We start from the raw sequence: 15,760 nt of genomic DNA, 5'->3' as shown, positions 1-15,760 counted from the left end.
CAAACAAAAATGCATTCTGGAAACCATGTTTACAATAATCAAACCTGAGAAATTGTTTAGTCACTTGTTGTTAAAGATGCAGGCTTTCATGTCTAATAAAGAGAAGAGTTTAGCAACAGGAGCTACACCTTTAGAGAATCTGATGCTAAAGCTGCAAAGCTTGAGCTTGTCAGAGCAATGTTGGTTGCTGAGGAAGACTTATCTTTTATGTCAGGTCTTTCAGAAAAGTTTCATGAACCAATACAAAGGACAGCAAATGTACGATTGAATAAATCTTTACCCATTGTTTTAGTCCCAAATTTGAGCTCTGTGCAGTCTTAGTTCATCTGAGTGTTTTAATAAGCTACCTGTTAGCATGGGAAATACAAGCTGATCTGTTTTGATATATATTTAAATATTTATCATTTGCGATCCTATTAAATTATTTTAGCAAGTATAGTAACCCAGATAAAGTTTATTAGTTTATTCCACAGAGTTAATGCGAAACTTTTTCAACTTTAAGAAAAAAAAACAAAAATCATCCTCCTGGAGATCAGGATAGCATGTTTCAGGCATTGTACGTTCCTCAGTAACACCTTTCAACCATTTCTTATAATAGTTCTACTCCTACTAATTTACTGCCAGCGTCTCACTGAAGGCTTTTCCTGAAAGAACCAGAACCAGAACCAGTTTAAGGTGGACCTGGCCACTTCCTATTATATCAGAAACATGACTTCAGAGTACCAGAGAGTGCTCTCAAGCGAGTCCATAAGTTAACGAGGGTGAATGGAGCAAAAAAAGGAGTGAAAAGTTAAAACCATTTCTAACCACATGTCCAGGACCTTCCTTTTATTTTAGAAGGTAGAAGAATGTATTTCACTTACTGTGTTACTGTGCAAACAGGTGCAGATGGCACTTGCATTACTGCTAGTCCATGCTGAGTGCTTAAAGAGCGGAGGAGCTCATTGGCTGAGTGAGTCAGTTCATGCTCACTGACATCAAGAACGTACATGAGGCTCTGTTATAAAGTCCTAGAAGTTCAGAAGTGCTCAAAAATATAACAGCAGTGTCTAAATGTTTTATGCTGTTCTGTGTTCAGGAAATGAATGTAGTCTATTAACCCATTCATTATGGCCTCATTTGGGAGTACCCTCTAGCATCTGACAAACCCAGACATTTCTGGGTGGCAGTTCTCCTCTCAACAAATTTTCTAGAAAGAACATTTACAGACAATTGCCGTCATTTTTGCAAATTGTCAATTGGTCTGTATTCTTTGTGGTGCAAGCAGTTTTTCAGATGACACGGACAGAACACATTATGTTTGTCATATAAACATAACATATCTTCATATTCTTCTAGTAAGCCTACAGATATGCAATTGTGCATAATCTAGGCTGTTAGGGTTTTTGCCTTTGTGACCCAGAGTGATTATGGCTGCTGTATGTGCTGCAGATGCGGAGGAGATTAAAGCATGTCCACGTTGTGGTGCCTATATCATGAAGACCAATGATGGCAGCTGCAATAGGATGAACTGCACGGTGTGTGCGTGCCAGTTCTGCTGGCTGTGTATGCAGGAGATCACAGACGTGCACTACCTCAGGTACCAGCACCAGCACACGTACACATACATAGTGAGTTCTCCAGTTACTTTAAGAGACACATGCTGTCATTGTAGTTAACGCAGCAAAAGAGCTACATGTGTAACCTGAGTTCATATGCTACTAATAGCACCTTTACTTTCTTTGTATGGTAATAGACACGTGCTCATCCAACATTCAATGATTTTATTAAAGAGTTTCTTCTGGGAAAGCTATACACTAGATGTTGTAATGTTACTGTGAGGACTTGATTACAGGTAGCCATAAGTGAGGTCACACATTACTGATGTCAGGTCCTGATCACAAAATTCACTCCAACGGAGCTCCGTCACTCTAGGAACTGTAGTTCAACTGCTTCACAGGCCAGTGATGGCAGGCTTTATACCCTTCCAGCTGAAGCTTGCACATGGTGACCTTAGGCTCATGTATGGCTGCTCCAGAGCATTCCATTGCTTTGGCAATGCTTTTTTTATGGAGGGGGGGTTCGAGGCAGAAGATGCAAAAGTGCATGAAATTTATTTGAAATCAGCAAATCTGCTCGTTAGGAAATAAGTCCAGTCCAAATCCAATGAAAAATCATTCCTCACATGGGCCAAAACTTAGTATCTTTTCAGGTAGGTCCAGTTATGGACTTTAAGACACTTGAACATTATCCTTATAAAATGTCTTTTATGTCTTTTAAGTCTTTTATGACTTAAAATATTTTTTAGTTTGTCTTTTTTGGTTTTGGGTTCTATTTTGCACATTTTATAGGTTTTTAAAAAATCTCAGGTAGGATACCCCAAAACATTTCTGCAGAGAACTGGGCTGAGCCCAGGCTCTATACATGACCAGCCAATGCCCGTGTCTCTGGGTGTGTAGAGTGGTCTCACTTTCTCTGGAATGGTAAGATGGTCCTACCTCCTCCCCATCATTCAACGTGATGCTAGCCAATGCGGGCATCTGTTGGCTAATGTAACAGCTTTGATAGTAAATGTTCTCTTCTAAGCATGTTCAGGAAAAAACATAGTGGCATCTTAGAAGAAATATGTGCTAGTTATCACCCCACCCCCGAGCTTGGTAGCATTGTATGTTTGGGAGAGACCTCATTAGCGAGTAGGAATTAGCCATGATTAAACAGACTAGATTAAAAAGCAGAAACACTGTCTTTAAAGGGTTAAGGGCTGATTGGAAAAGCAGTGATTCCATGCTTTGCTGCTGTACTATCACTGCACTGAAGTTGAGGGCATTATTGATTTTTCTGCTCTGGGGCACCAGCCAGTGCAGACTTTCATCAATTAATCAACGAAATCTCTTCATATTTCCATGCCTGTGCAAGCCAACCCTGCTGGACTTGCTTGAAAGATGATTAGCTTAATTTCTTACTTTCCTGGAAATTAAAAGCTGATTTTATTTTTGGTGGATTACAAGTTGTACATTAATCTATAAGATTTATTTAGAAGTTCTAAAAGTAGATTTCTGGTTCCATAAGGCTAAATTGAGTCAGCTTTTTTTGAATGTGGTGGGGTTTTTTTTCACACGCTGTGATGAGTTGGCAGTGAAAGACGATCATAGTGTATGTGTTTGTGTGTGTGCTGAAATGGTGAATGTCTGGCTCTGTTCTCTTTTATGTCTCATGCTGACGTGTGTCCTCTCCTCTACTTGTCTGAGTGCTTCTGTGCAAACATGGATGAAGTGAAGCTCTCCTCACCAACATTTTTTGTTTTCAATTGGACTCTGTCTCTCTCTCTCTAACTCTGCTCTGCTGTTGAGCATTGACTACATTCAGTATTAAGCTCAAACGTCACTTGTAATGCAATGTTTTGTCGCAGTGCCCTATAGTGATCTCAGCTATTTGGCTGTCCAAGTAACGGATAGAAGAGACATTAACTGCAAGGATCATAATTCTGAAAGGCAGGCATTGGCATGAGGCTAACCGAGGATGAGATCATAGAATATTGATCAGTGTGTGTGTGTGTGTGTGTAAGAGGGTATAAAACAGCTGATTGGCTGAACTCTAAAACACCCAATCACACAGCCCTTCCCCCTCTTACACACTGTCCTTAACTTTAACTGTGAATTGATTAAATGGTTGTAAACAAATGGGCATATTTGTTCAGTTGTGTCATCAGTGCAGAGGTCAGTTCAGGGGTTCCAGTCACTCCTTAGAGAAGTAAGACTTGAAATTCCATAAAATAAATGTCCTTTTCTTCTTAAGTCTAAACAATTCTTCATTGGAAGACAATAATAAAAGCTTAAAATACACAGCTTAAACTGTTTATCAACTGGATGACAGTCCTTCACAGACTGTCTATGTTCTCATTGACAGTGTCTATGACACTGACCTTTAATGCCTGTTAGAATTTCCTGTAGTTTCTGAATAAAAAATGAGAAATATTAAAAAGAATCATTTATATTATAAAAAACAATTTCAGTCAAAAAGGTGTGGTCAAGCAGTTGCACATGAATAAGACTTGTTAAATCAGTATGATGAAAGAGCACACAACAAAATACCACAAGCCTCATAGAGACACAAAAAGACTAAATTCATGCTAAAAGACTAGATTTGATTACAGAAGATAATCTGTAACCCTTAATGTATTACGGAAGATTCTACAAAAACATATTGGCTTTCCTTATTTTAACTACTTCTCAGAGACTCTTTTAATGAGTTTGCAGGTGAACCTGAAACAATTACCAAGTAATTTATATTTTCTTCTCTTGTCCTTACTCTGTATTTTGCCTAGTCCCTCAGGCTGCACTTTCTGGGGAAAGAAGCCGTGGTCACAGACGCGGAAGGTCCTGTGGCAGGTGGGCATGCTGCTGGGGGCTCCAGTAGTGATCTCACTCATTGCAGGCATCGCCATACCAGTCATCATTGTGGGCATCCCAATTTACATGGGCCGCAAGGTAAAGAGACTTCAGCTGTGTTGCCATTACTCAACGCTGCATCAACACTGGCCTTGTGGTGAAATAAGTCTACAAGCATTTAATAGCTCTGAGTAGATCATAAAGAGAAGGTCATGCCAAGGGTTGACCACATCTGCTATATTAAGAGAGCTGCTAAATACATAAATGTAAATTTATGCAGAGGGGTCAGCCCTCATGTCCTCCACTGTTTAGCAGGGCTATCTGTGAGAGGGAGGAGTCCATATTCCCAAGGAAATAGAAGCCCAATTTGAAAGAAGTAGCTCAGCTACTTGTTTGTGAATATTGGAATCTTACTGAGCAGATTCCACATCCAGGAATATAAAAAAAAATATTTTTCTGGTTGTCTGATTGGCTTAACTGCGTTCAAAGCTACTGTAAAATACCTGATATAAGCAACACATTATTTAGCTGCACACATCAACTGAATTATATGTTAATGCATCGAGTTATTAAAAACCATTGTGCTGTCTTTGAGTGTATGTTATATGTAAAATGTAGAGTAATTTACCAGCAGCTTAGTTGCTAGTAATGCACTGTATATATAATATACAGTGTTGGCATTTTACAATAATTTTACAAGTATACCATTACTGTATTAAAACCATCTATCAAAACCACAGCATTCAAATATCTACAGTAATTCTGGACACTGTTTACATGATTGAAAATATTGACTAAAGCATTTGTTTACATTTGTACTGTTAACTGACTGCATTAGTGTATTCATTGTTCATTGTGTTTACTATTAATATGAAATATAATTATTTATTAAATATTGATGTATTAAAAATATTGTATTATGTCACTGTTGTGTAAAAGTAATAAGCCATTTAAGGCCAGCCTTTTTGCTTTACTTCAGATGAAGTGCCAACTCTCTTAACTTTGGTAAAATAACTGCATAACATGGCGTCAAGCAGCTTGTTGCTTTATTAAAACCTTCCTTCTCTCATTATTCTTGTTCATGTCTGCTACTGTCTTTCTCAGGTCCACAGTCGCTGTAAGAAAAACAATATCTCAGGAAGTAAACATTACTTGACAGTGGCCAGCGGGGTCATGACATCAGTGTTTGTCTCTCCAGTCATAGCAGCCACTACTGTGGGTAAGACACTCATTCTTCCATTTCAGTTTTTCAGTACATTGGAAGCCTATAACATTTTGCTGTACCGATTTTCACCTGCCCTTATTTATTTGTTATATTTGGTAAGAATTGTTCTTCCTCGTTTCTATGACAGTGAACTGCACCATGTAATAATGGTTTGTGCACTATGAAATTATCCATGGGCGATTGGTAATGTTCTGGAAGGCAGCGGGTACTGCCCTTGGCCAGGAGCCTATATTTAACGAAACTGGCCTAAAGCAGATGAAAAGTGCTGAGTAAGGGTTCAGTGTAATGGTGTCCATCCAAAGGAAGATTTCAGCACTAGATCACTCTCACGACAGAGCTCGGCCTCCTGCTAGGAGCCTCCATCTGGGAGAAATGCACTGTATATACACACACATTAGTAAATCACGCACACATGCACAAACATGTATGCATAGTAAGGGTATACAGGATAACGGAGAGCAATACATTATTTGCTTATAAATTAAAAAATGGAACTACAAACCTCCAAAATTAAAAAAAAACTTATGTATGTTAACTGCTAATTAAAACTAAATAAAAATAGAAAGCAGTGATTAATAAATTCTGCTTGACCTGTATTACATTTAAAACAATACAAAAAACTAAACTTTTGATATCTAAAATTACACAATGTGTTATGTTTTGGTAAATATTGCTTGTTATTGTTATGTTCTTAATAAGCATGTCCCTGAAAAAGATTTATCTACAAGGTAGCATAGGCTGCTCCAAAATGTTTATGTATTTCAGCTGTACTAGAACACAAGTTACCCATGCCATGGGTAGTAACCCCCCCTCCCCACAGACCATGACAGACCCTGTTTTTTTAACTTTATGTTGGTAACAATATAAGTGGTCCTTTTCTACTTTGAGGACACAACGTCCATTATTTGCCTTAACAGTCAGGCCACAACACGTTTCCACTGTGCGTCATTCCATTTCAGATGAGCTCGAGCTCAGGGAAATCAGCAGTGTTTTTGGGTGTTGTTGACATATGGCTTAAATGGCACAAATGTGATTCATTAATGCAGTGCCATCAACCATGATTGCATCTCCTGTTACAGATGTTTTTTTTTCTTTGGTTGTTCCTCTCCCAATGTTTTTAGAACATGTTACAGGCATCAAATACAAAATGAAAATATATCTACAAAAAAACTACAACTTATAAGGTAAAGTATTAAATATCTTGTCTTTGTAGTTGTTTCTTTTAAATGCAGGTCAAGGTAGATTAGATTTACGCACATCACTGCTTTCTATGCTTTCCTTCAATAAAGCACATAGACGAATTTCAAGTTCCTCCATTTAACTAGTCATTTAAAAACTCATCATTCCAGTCATCTATACAGCTGGCATCTGTGTAGGATTTTTAGGGAAGAGTTATAGTAAACAGTTGTTCAGTTGTTCTAAAATACAAAAAAGTAAAATTACTGTATATGTACCAATATCTGTCACAGAAAGACTTTAATTATCAGTTATTATTATTGGCCAGTGTGTTGTACACACAAATGCATATACAGGCACTTCTTGCTGTTGACATAGTGGTGGCACATGTGCAAGTGTCTGCTTCCAAGCACTCAATGGAGAATAGGCTCTGTGTAGTCTCTCACATACAGTAGGCAGTAAGTCTTGTTTTCATTTTTCCTCATGCATTGAATAACTGGCCCCCCCAACCCCCTCCCACCCACCCATTTTGATGAGTCATGTGTCCTCAGTATTAGCACTGCAGTAAGGGCTCTGGTGGCCAGATTACAGCGACTGGCTGCCACTGAAGTGTCAGAGCAATCTCCGTAGCGTGGTGTGAATTCACATTCACATTCTGTTTTGCCCCCTCCCCACTACCCCCCGATCCCCAGTGCTCTTGCTCTCTCTCCTTGCCTGTGAATAGCCCCGTCTGTTCTCTACGCTGACCTGGCCTCAGCAGAGCCACAGAGGGGCCCTGTCCCCTGAGTATTGCTCTGCCCTGGAACGGCCGCAACAATGCTACTCTGTTCTGGCTTGCACCCTCCAGAACGATGGGCCTTTGTTTCCTGGGCTGTGTGATCCACGTCCTCAGTCTCTACTAGCCATCATTATGCCTGTGTGTGTTTATGCCATTAAGTGGAATTATTGCTCCACGTTTTCTCTGTCAGCATCATAATTCAGGATTCTGGCCTTTAGTCATTAAAGGTGCATAAAGCACTACAAAATATGAAATCTTGGCAAGAGAAAACATCTTAAACTTAGTCTCATACAGTACTGGGCAAAAGTCAATGATCATCATTTACAAGTACAAGTTATTTATTTTTCACTGTCAGAAAGAATCAGCTATCAAACAGAAAATTACACAGAGGTCAACTAAATATAATTTCTAATGTTTTAGTGTTAATGTGCCCACTGTTTGCCTTTATTACAACTTCTATTTTGAGGACACTCACTTTCAGATGTTAAAAGAAATCTGCAGGGATATTTTTTCCAAAGTTCAGTCTTGGAAGTTGGTTGCATTTTCTGCTCATCTCAATTTAAGTAATATTCAACATGTTCAGGTCTGTACTCTGGGGTGGTCAGTCCAATGTTCTGAGCAGCATCTTTGCTGTTCTCGATTTCCTTTTTTCTCAACACATCCTCACCCAGCTACACACCCTCTTAGACTGATAGTATTCTTCTCACAGTGGAAGGATGTACTGTAGATCTTTTCAGATCTGAAGTAAGAGTGGAGCTTGATTATCTCCTCTCTCTCAAAGATGAAAGCATTAGGTACATTTTATCTGATGACAACAGTTTTAGTGGTCTACCAGGTCTTGCATGTTCGAGTCCCATTTTCTCTATAACTTTGGTCATTTTTTTAAAAAACTTGAAACTCCTGTGTTTTTTTTTTTTTGTTAACTTATTTTGCTTTGGCTTTCCCCCTCCTTATGCAATCTTATGTCTTATCTCAGCAAAATCTCCTGAAAAATAAATAACTCACCATTTTGACTCAAATTTCAATAGACAAGGGGTGGTCTCTAACTTTTGCACAATACTGTATATCTAATGTTTCTCATTGTGAGGTTGTTGTAAGAATATGTTAAAATTATTCAAACTGTGGCTAGATTAAAATATATATATATATAGTCTTATGAAACTATTATTACATTTCACCAGATATTTTTGCTTGCTTCAAGAAATAATGCTTGAAACAAGCAAAAATATCTGCCAGGTTCAACTCCACAGTGTCTTGATTGAAACTGGAACAAAATGTTGAACAATCTTACAACAGTCTCTAACTGATTCATCAGATTCAGATTGTATAACTCTGAAGCAGTGATTTGAGCCCAGCTGAGAAATCAGTGTCAGTAGTGCGGAAAAAAGCACCTGCACACTAGAGCTTGATTAATATTCATTTTAGGTCAGTTGATTCAAATAATTAATAGCAAATAATCAAGTGTCTTTGCTGAAATTTGACCTTAAATAATGTTTTGTTAGCTGTATGAGCAGACAAACTTCGGAAAATATTTATTACTTTTAACAATTTAATAGCATTATTTTCATTGTGTGAATGCAGCATTCACATGGAAATCACATGAAAAACATAGGATGAACACACTGATGCTAAAATCATACTTCAGAATTGATGTACTTTGGTAATTAACAACCACTATAGCTGGTTTCATCTAGAAAACCATCGATCAAAGTTGTTATTTAAAAGAAGTATCTGGACGAGAGTCAACAATAGCATGTAAGCAGCTGGGCTTCGGCTACTATGGATGGTTCAAGGGGTCTACCTAAGAAAATGAAAGTGTCAATCACTTGTTCTGTTGATGTGTTAAGACATTAACTTTTACAGCACAAGTCCACTTAGTTGCACAGCCCGATTTAGTATAACATAAAATTTATGTCCTAAATCCTGCAGGTGTTGCAATAGTGAGCCAATAAAAGGAAAAGCAGGAAAATGAGCCAGTCGTGACACTTTCACATTCAAGCAGAACATTGAGGTCTTCCTGGGCTGCTAAATCTGCTACTCAAGTGCTGTTTGTACTTGCTGCTCTTTATAAGTGCAAAATTCAGATTCACATTTATAAATTACATGTGAACAGTATTTAAACTGAATTAACCCCCGTGTTAGTGCATGAATTCCCATGTGCTCAATTATTATCATTTATACTTTCTATGAGCTAATGTTATCCTTTCTTGCTCTTACCTATGATGATTCAGGCTGGGATATCATTGCTCTTGCATATAAATCTCTCTTTCTGTCTTTGCAGCGGTCGGAGTGCCTCTGATGTTGACATATGTTTACGGTGTGGTTCCTATGTCTCTGTGTCGGAACGGCTGGTGTAGGCCTCAGGCTGAACCCCCTGAAATGCGCAAGATCCAGCTGGAGGACCTGGCCACTTGTGAGTCCTCCACCACAAGAATGACATCTGTGACCAGAGCGCCTTTTTTGGACATGATATTTTCAGAAGTACCTCATTTTGTGTGAGACAAATATGCCAAAAATGAATTCTGTAGCAGAGCACAGCTTGCACCACTGCAGTAATAGTATAAAACATATATAAAAGTTATGTTAATATATGTTAAAATGTATATTGTTACATTAGTGAACTGCAAGTCCTGTAAGGGCTTATCATAACTGTCCTTGTATCTCAGGATTGGTCATTTGGAGAAAGAAATAAGGTTCTTCATGTCATGCAGTGTAAAAATCTGAAGACTTTGCTTGTTAACACAATGTGTTTTAAAATGATCTGAAAAACAAAACAAGCTTAAAAACTTAATGCCGACAATGTAATTTAAGCTGCATCACTAATCAAGTTTGAAAAATCACATGATATTGTTTAATCACAATTCGACCTTCTGATCTGATGAAGTTTCAACTTCTCTTGAAGATCTTTTGTTTTCTCATGTAGTCAGTGACCACTGGACTGGAGAGCCCAAGCCAGCTCTGAACGATGCCTCTGTCCAGGAAGTGAGTGTTAGTGTGGAAGAAGTGGCAGCGTTCCCAAGTACCAGCGCTGTCCTGACGCAACCTGAGGACTCCTCTGATGCACCTGATGATGGACAGGTGGACAGCGCTGAGCAGGATGACCAGTCGGATGATGCTGATGCGGTTGAACAGGGTGCCTTCAGCGGTACACAGACTACTTTTGCCTTGAGGTGAATCCTAAATCATCAGATATCAGGACTGGTTAACAAGACTGGATTTCTCAGTAAGAGTGTCCAGTTATAAAGACCCGTACTTCTTCTGGTATTGGATTTTTGACTTATCGGACAAACTGCAACATCCTGCCTTGTGAAATATGTGCATCATCTCTAAAAACCTGAGTGAAATACACTCTTAAAGATGCCAAAAACAGTTGTTTGGAGTGAGACCAGAAGAACCACTTTTGTTTCCCTAAAGGACCTTACAATGGAGTGCTCTTTAAACAACATTTTTGTTTTTTAATGTTTAAAGGAGCACTCTGTATTGCAAAGGTTCTGTATCAGTTATAAGGTATTTCCTAAAACCAAATTTCCAAGCCAAGAACTGCTAAGAAACCTTATTTATTTATTTGTTTGTTTATTTCTATTCACATCACACTGTCCTAATTCATTTCTAAAACGCAGTACAGTTTCAACCCTTTAGAAGTCATACTTATATCAAAAAATACACTATATGGACTGAAGCATTGAGACACCTACACGTTACACTTATAGGCATTAATAGGGAGCTGGTCTTCCCCTTTGCAGTTATAACAGCTTCTGCTCTTCTAGGAAGCTTCCTATAAGATTTTGGAGTGTGTCTGTGGGAGGTTTTGTCCATTCATCCAGAAGAGCGTTTGTGAGGTCAGACAATGATGTTGGATGAGTGGGCTGACTTGTAATCTCTGTTTTAGTTTGGTGTTTGATGGGGTTGAAGTCAGGACTCTGTGTGGGCCAATCAAGTTCTTCCACACCAAACTCACTCAACCATGCCTTTAATTAATTAAATTAAGTGACCCTTATTAGTCCCACAAACGGGGAAATTTCACCTCTGCATTTAACTCATCCGTGAAGTGAAACACCACATACACTCTAGTGAGCACACACACACTAGGGGCAGTGAGCACACTTGCCCGGAGCGGTGGGCAGCCCAATCTGCAGCGCCCGGGGAGCAGTTGGGGGTCAGGTGTCTTGCTCAAGGACACCTTTATGGACCTTGCTTTGTGCACTGGGGCACAGTCATGCTGGAACCAAAAAAGGGCCTTCCTCAAACTATTCTCACAAAGTTGGAAGCATGCAGTTGTCCAAATTATCTTTGTATGCTAAAGCATTAAGATCTCCATCACAGGAGCCATGGGGCCTAACTAGCACCTGAAAAATAACCACATAGCATTATCTCTCCTCCACCAAACTTTACTGTTGACCCAAACTCGTCCATCAGACTGCCAGAAATGTGATTTATCACTCTACAGAAGTTTCCACTGTTCCAGAGTCATGGTCTGACAATTCGTGGCTGAGTTGCTGTGGTTCCTAAATGCTTCCTCTTGTCAATAAGGCCTTCACAGTTGATCGTGGAATATCTAGGAATTGAACTGACTTGTTGCAGCTGCGCCATCATGTTACAGTACAATGCTCAAATTCAGTGAGCTCTTTAGAATGACCCATTCTTTCACATATTTTTGTAAAGGCAGACGGCATGGCTAGGTACTTGATTTTTTATGCCTGTGGCAATAGGACTGAATGAAACACCTGAGTTCAATGATTAAGCAGCATGTCCCAATACTTTTGTCCATATAGTGTTAGTTGTAACTTTAGATTTCTCCCTTAAATTGAAACAGTCTGAGATTCTGTCAAAAGTTCACATTCTAAACTGTATGAGACAGACATATTTTGTGAAAGTTTGAATTTGAATTTTGTCACTTTTTTTTTTTTTTTAATGGAAAAACATCAGGAGTACAGAGTGGAACATGTCAAATAGAATAGAGAGAATGGAATTAAACACACAAAAGTACTGAGCAAACAGATGAGATCACCATTTATTTAATTGATTTCCACTAAAAACAGTCATTAAGTACAAATTATTCATTTTTAGCATCAGGGAAAATTTTCTAAAAACATTTATCTGAAAATTACACAGAATCTGCCTTAATGCCTGTGGACCTGTTCACTTTTTTCCTATCTCAAAGATGAATGTTTTAAGTACTGCTTGTCTGATGATGACAGTTTTGGTGGACTTGGACAGTTGTTAGAAGTCCCATTTTCTCTATATCTTTGGAAACTCTTGGATATTTGACATTACACTTTGTGATGGAAGCTTTTGTGTATTTTTCTGTTAAATTTCTGTTTCCTGCTTTTTTTCTGACACTGAAAAAAATGAATAACTTGTACTTCATATTGACAGGAAATTTAATAAACTAAAGGATGACAATAACTACATTCAAAAACTGTAGCAAAATGATGTAGCAGTGATGACTCTAGAGATCTACAGATTAAAGAAATACGCTGGTATTGCTTTTATGTTTGGATGCAGGGAGGGGACCAACATTGAGGTGCGGGTGGAGATCGAGGCTCAGCCGCGGAGAGGCCGCCAGCCCAGCCTCAGCAGTGTCCTCTCCAGCAGGAGCTTGTCAGCAGAGTCCCTGCATCACTCGCATGAACCTCTCTGTGCCTCACTACAGCTAAAGAGCGGAGACCCCCTGCCACTCACTGAGACAGACAACGTCTGAGCCACAGCCAGGCCACACCCGCTTCCACCGCCCACTGCACCGCCCACCAGCCGCTTCTAGCCTCTGCCTCCTAATGCAGAGTCAGCGACATGGAGACGAAAGGAGTGAGAGAGTAGGAGAATTAGAGACACACAGAGAGAACGAGTTTAGAGTAAGGAAAGAGGGCATGGAGATGGATGTCCAGGGCAGCTGCCCAAAAAAATGCCACGAAGAGGATTACTGACTATAATAGTGTCTAAAATGACAGAGAGCATGTTTGTCAACTAGTCCCATGGGTGTTCGCTCTTCTTTTTTACACTGTGTTGCAGTGAAAAGATTGCCTACCCGGATGGTGTTCTGTTTAATTTATTTGTTTAGCCCTACTTAAAGCTACAATATATACCCTTGTACTTAGCAGCTATTTGATTTCACCCCCCTCAAATAACAATAAATTGAAGAAATGACCGCATGATTTCTTCTGCAAGGATCTGTGGCCTAATTTGATTTGCAACTGTACACTGCCACGGTGTGGAATCCAATGCTTCCTTGGCTGGAGATTATAGTGCTACAGGCTACAGTGCAACAGGGTATCTAGGGCTTTCCCTTATGGTGTTCATTCACTTGAATTATGCAAGTTTTTACATAACACCAGGCCACGTCCCATTTTAAGTGAGATTCGGGGGAAAAGGGGACTTAGATCTAGATTTAGCTCTCATTCATACTTATGCGGATTCCCTACTGCTATAATCTCTTAAAACAAAGCTCCCTGTGTGTAGCAATTAGCTAATATGCCCTGTAATTTTATCGACGCAGTTAAAAAGAACTTGGCCAAAATGTTTATGATCCATAACTGTATTCTCCTCAGTGTGTTAGACCACAAATGGCTGACTGACATTTATTTTAACCTGCATTGTTTTATAACGTTTCTAGTGGGCCACCACTTCTCAAATGACTGAGTGACCTAAGGAACTAGGTTCAGCTTAGATAACAGAACTTCATGGGCGCTTGTTTACATGGTGAGATTGATATCTATACAGTTGTATGCAAAAGTTTAGGCACCAAATTACACATTTTGTTAATTTTCTAAATAGACATGCAGCAAACTATGTAAGGACACTAAACAAATTCTGCAAACTCCACAGCTGCTTTGTGTTTGACACAGCGACTTTGTATTTGACTCAAAATACAAAACATAAAATAGTAATTGTGGCATGTGCAAAAGTTTGGATATCCATCCATCTAAGCCGCTTCTCAGTCAGGGTCGCGGGGGGTTGCTGGAGCCTATCCCAGCAGTCTTCGGGCAGGATACACCCTGGACAGGTCGCCAGTCCATCGCAGGGCAGACACACAGACACAGACAGTCACTCACACCCAGGGGCAATTTAGCACGTCCAATTTGCCTGACTGCATGTCTTTGGGAGGAAACCAGAGAACCCGGAGGAAACCCACGCAGACACAGGGAGAACATGTAAACTCCACACAGAGAGGACCCTGGTCGCCCAGCCGGGGAATCAAACCCAGGTCCTCCTTGCTGTGAGGCGACAGCGCTACCCGCCACGCTACCCTGCCGCCCTAAGTTTGGATATCTAATGTACAAATTCAGTTTATTCTAAGAATTCCCTTGGCAGTGATCACAGCTTGTAGAAACCTTGGGTTTCTTGACTGACTGTGTCACTATTGCTTCTATTTGCTGATATTTAGAGGGATCTATTCTTCCATGTAGTCATGCAGTATTTCCTGTGTCACTTGCTGCCACCCAGACCCAAAGCAAAGTAGATGCACCCATATACAGTTTGCAAGGTGTTCTTTTCATCAAATGCTGCTCCTTTTTTTCTCCGAACATTTCTTCAGTGATTGTGGTCCATTTTATTTCAGTTCACAGACCTATATCCTGCAGGTCTTTTGCTGTTATATGGGGGTTTTGCTTTTCAGAATGGCACATGAGCAGTTCTATGCCAGAGTTTTCTCTGTCTTCCTGATCTTGCCTTCACTTCCACTGACTTCACTTGCCTTCCCGTTTACAGTTCTTTAACTTCACTATTAGTTCCCCTTTCACTTAAAAAAAAATAACGTGATTTGGCTAGGGGTGGCAAAACTTTTGCATACCATTGTATACCAACTGTATACCATTAGCTTGTTGTACTGTAGACTATACAGGAGTAGATGTTTGCCCAGCTGTTCTTATGTACATGAGGAACCACTTCTAAATGCCCATCCTTGAAAAGGAAGCATGACGTCATGGGCTTCAGTAATATGGATGATACATCTGTTTTCAACAGCTGGAGTGTATCTGTCCATCAATTCACACCCACAACATATAGAGGCATGGAGGCTTTTTACAGAACCACCCGGGTCTGCTCTTTGTGAGTTAGCACTAAAGGAAAACCTCACCTCGGCATGTCAAATGAGGCCTCTGCTTTCCTGAAAAAAAGCTGATTGATAAAATCCCCTGAATTTGACATGTTTTAAAGAAAATTCTAGATGTGGGTTGGTACCCATGGATCCAAATTATCGAAATGTGCAATGTAGGCTTG

General features: G+C 39.6%; 1 protein-coding gene across 2 annotated transcripts in view; it reads left to right on the top strand.

Annotated features, from left to right (window-relative positions):
• si:ch211-278j3.3 (E3 ubiquitin-protein ligase RNF19B) overlaps positions 1-13,713 on the top strand; it is a 30,817-nt gene extending 17,104 nt beyond the window's left edge. The window contains exons 5-10 of one of the 2 annotated variants that reach the window (XM_017710504.2): positions 1,432-1,579; positions 4,304-4,466; positions 5,472-5,586; positions 9,828-9,959; positions 10,449-10,716; positions 13,052-13,713. In XM_017710504.2, coding sequence (XP_017565993.1) covers positions 1,432-1,579; positions 4,304-4,466; positions 5,472-5,586; positions 9,828-9,959; positions 10,449-10,716; positions 13,052-13,247 — 1,022 coding nt within the window. In that variant the 3' untranslated portion in view covers positions 13,248-13,713. The remainder of the gene's footprint in view (positions 1-1,431; positions 1,580-4,303; positions 4,467-5,471; positions 5,587-9,827; positions 9,960-10,448; positions 10,717-13,051) is intronic. The other variant, XM_017710505.2, reaches the window with a different exon arrangement.
• The last annotated feature ends 2,047 nt before the right edge of the window (positions 13,714-15,760 follow it).

The sequence above is a fragment of the Pygocentrus nattereri genome, chromosome 4, assembly GCF_015220715.1.
Source record: "Pygocentrus nattereri isolate fPygNat1 chromosome 4, fPygNat1.pri, whole genome shotgun sequence".
Lineage (NCBI taxonomy): Eukaryota > Metazoa > Chordata > Actinopteri > Characiformes > Serrasalmidae > Pygocentrus > Pygocentrus nattereri.
Note: the sequence above shows the minus strand (reverse complement) of the source record. Positions and strands in the feature narration are given on the sequence as shown.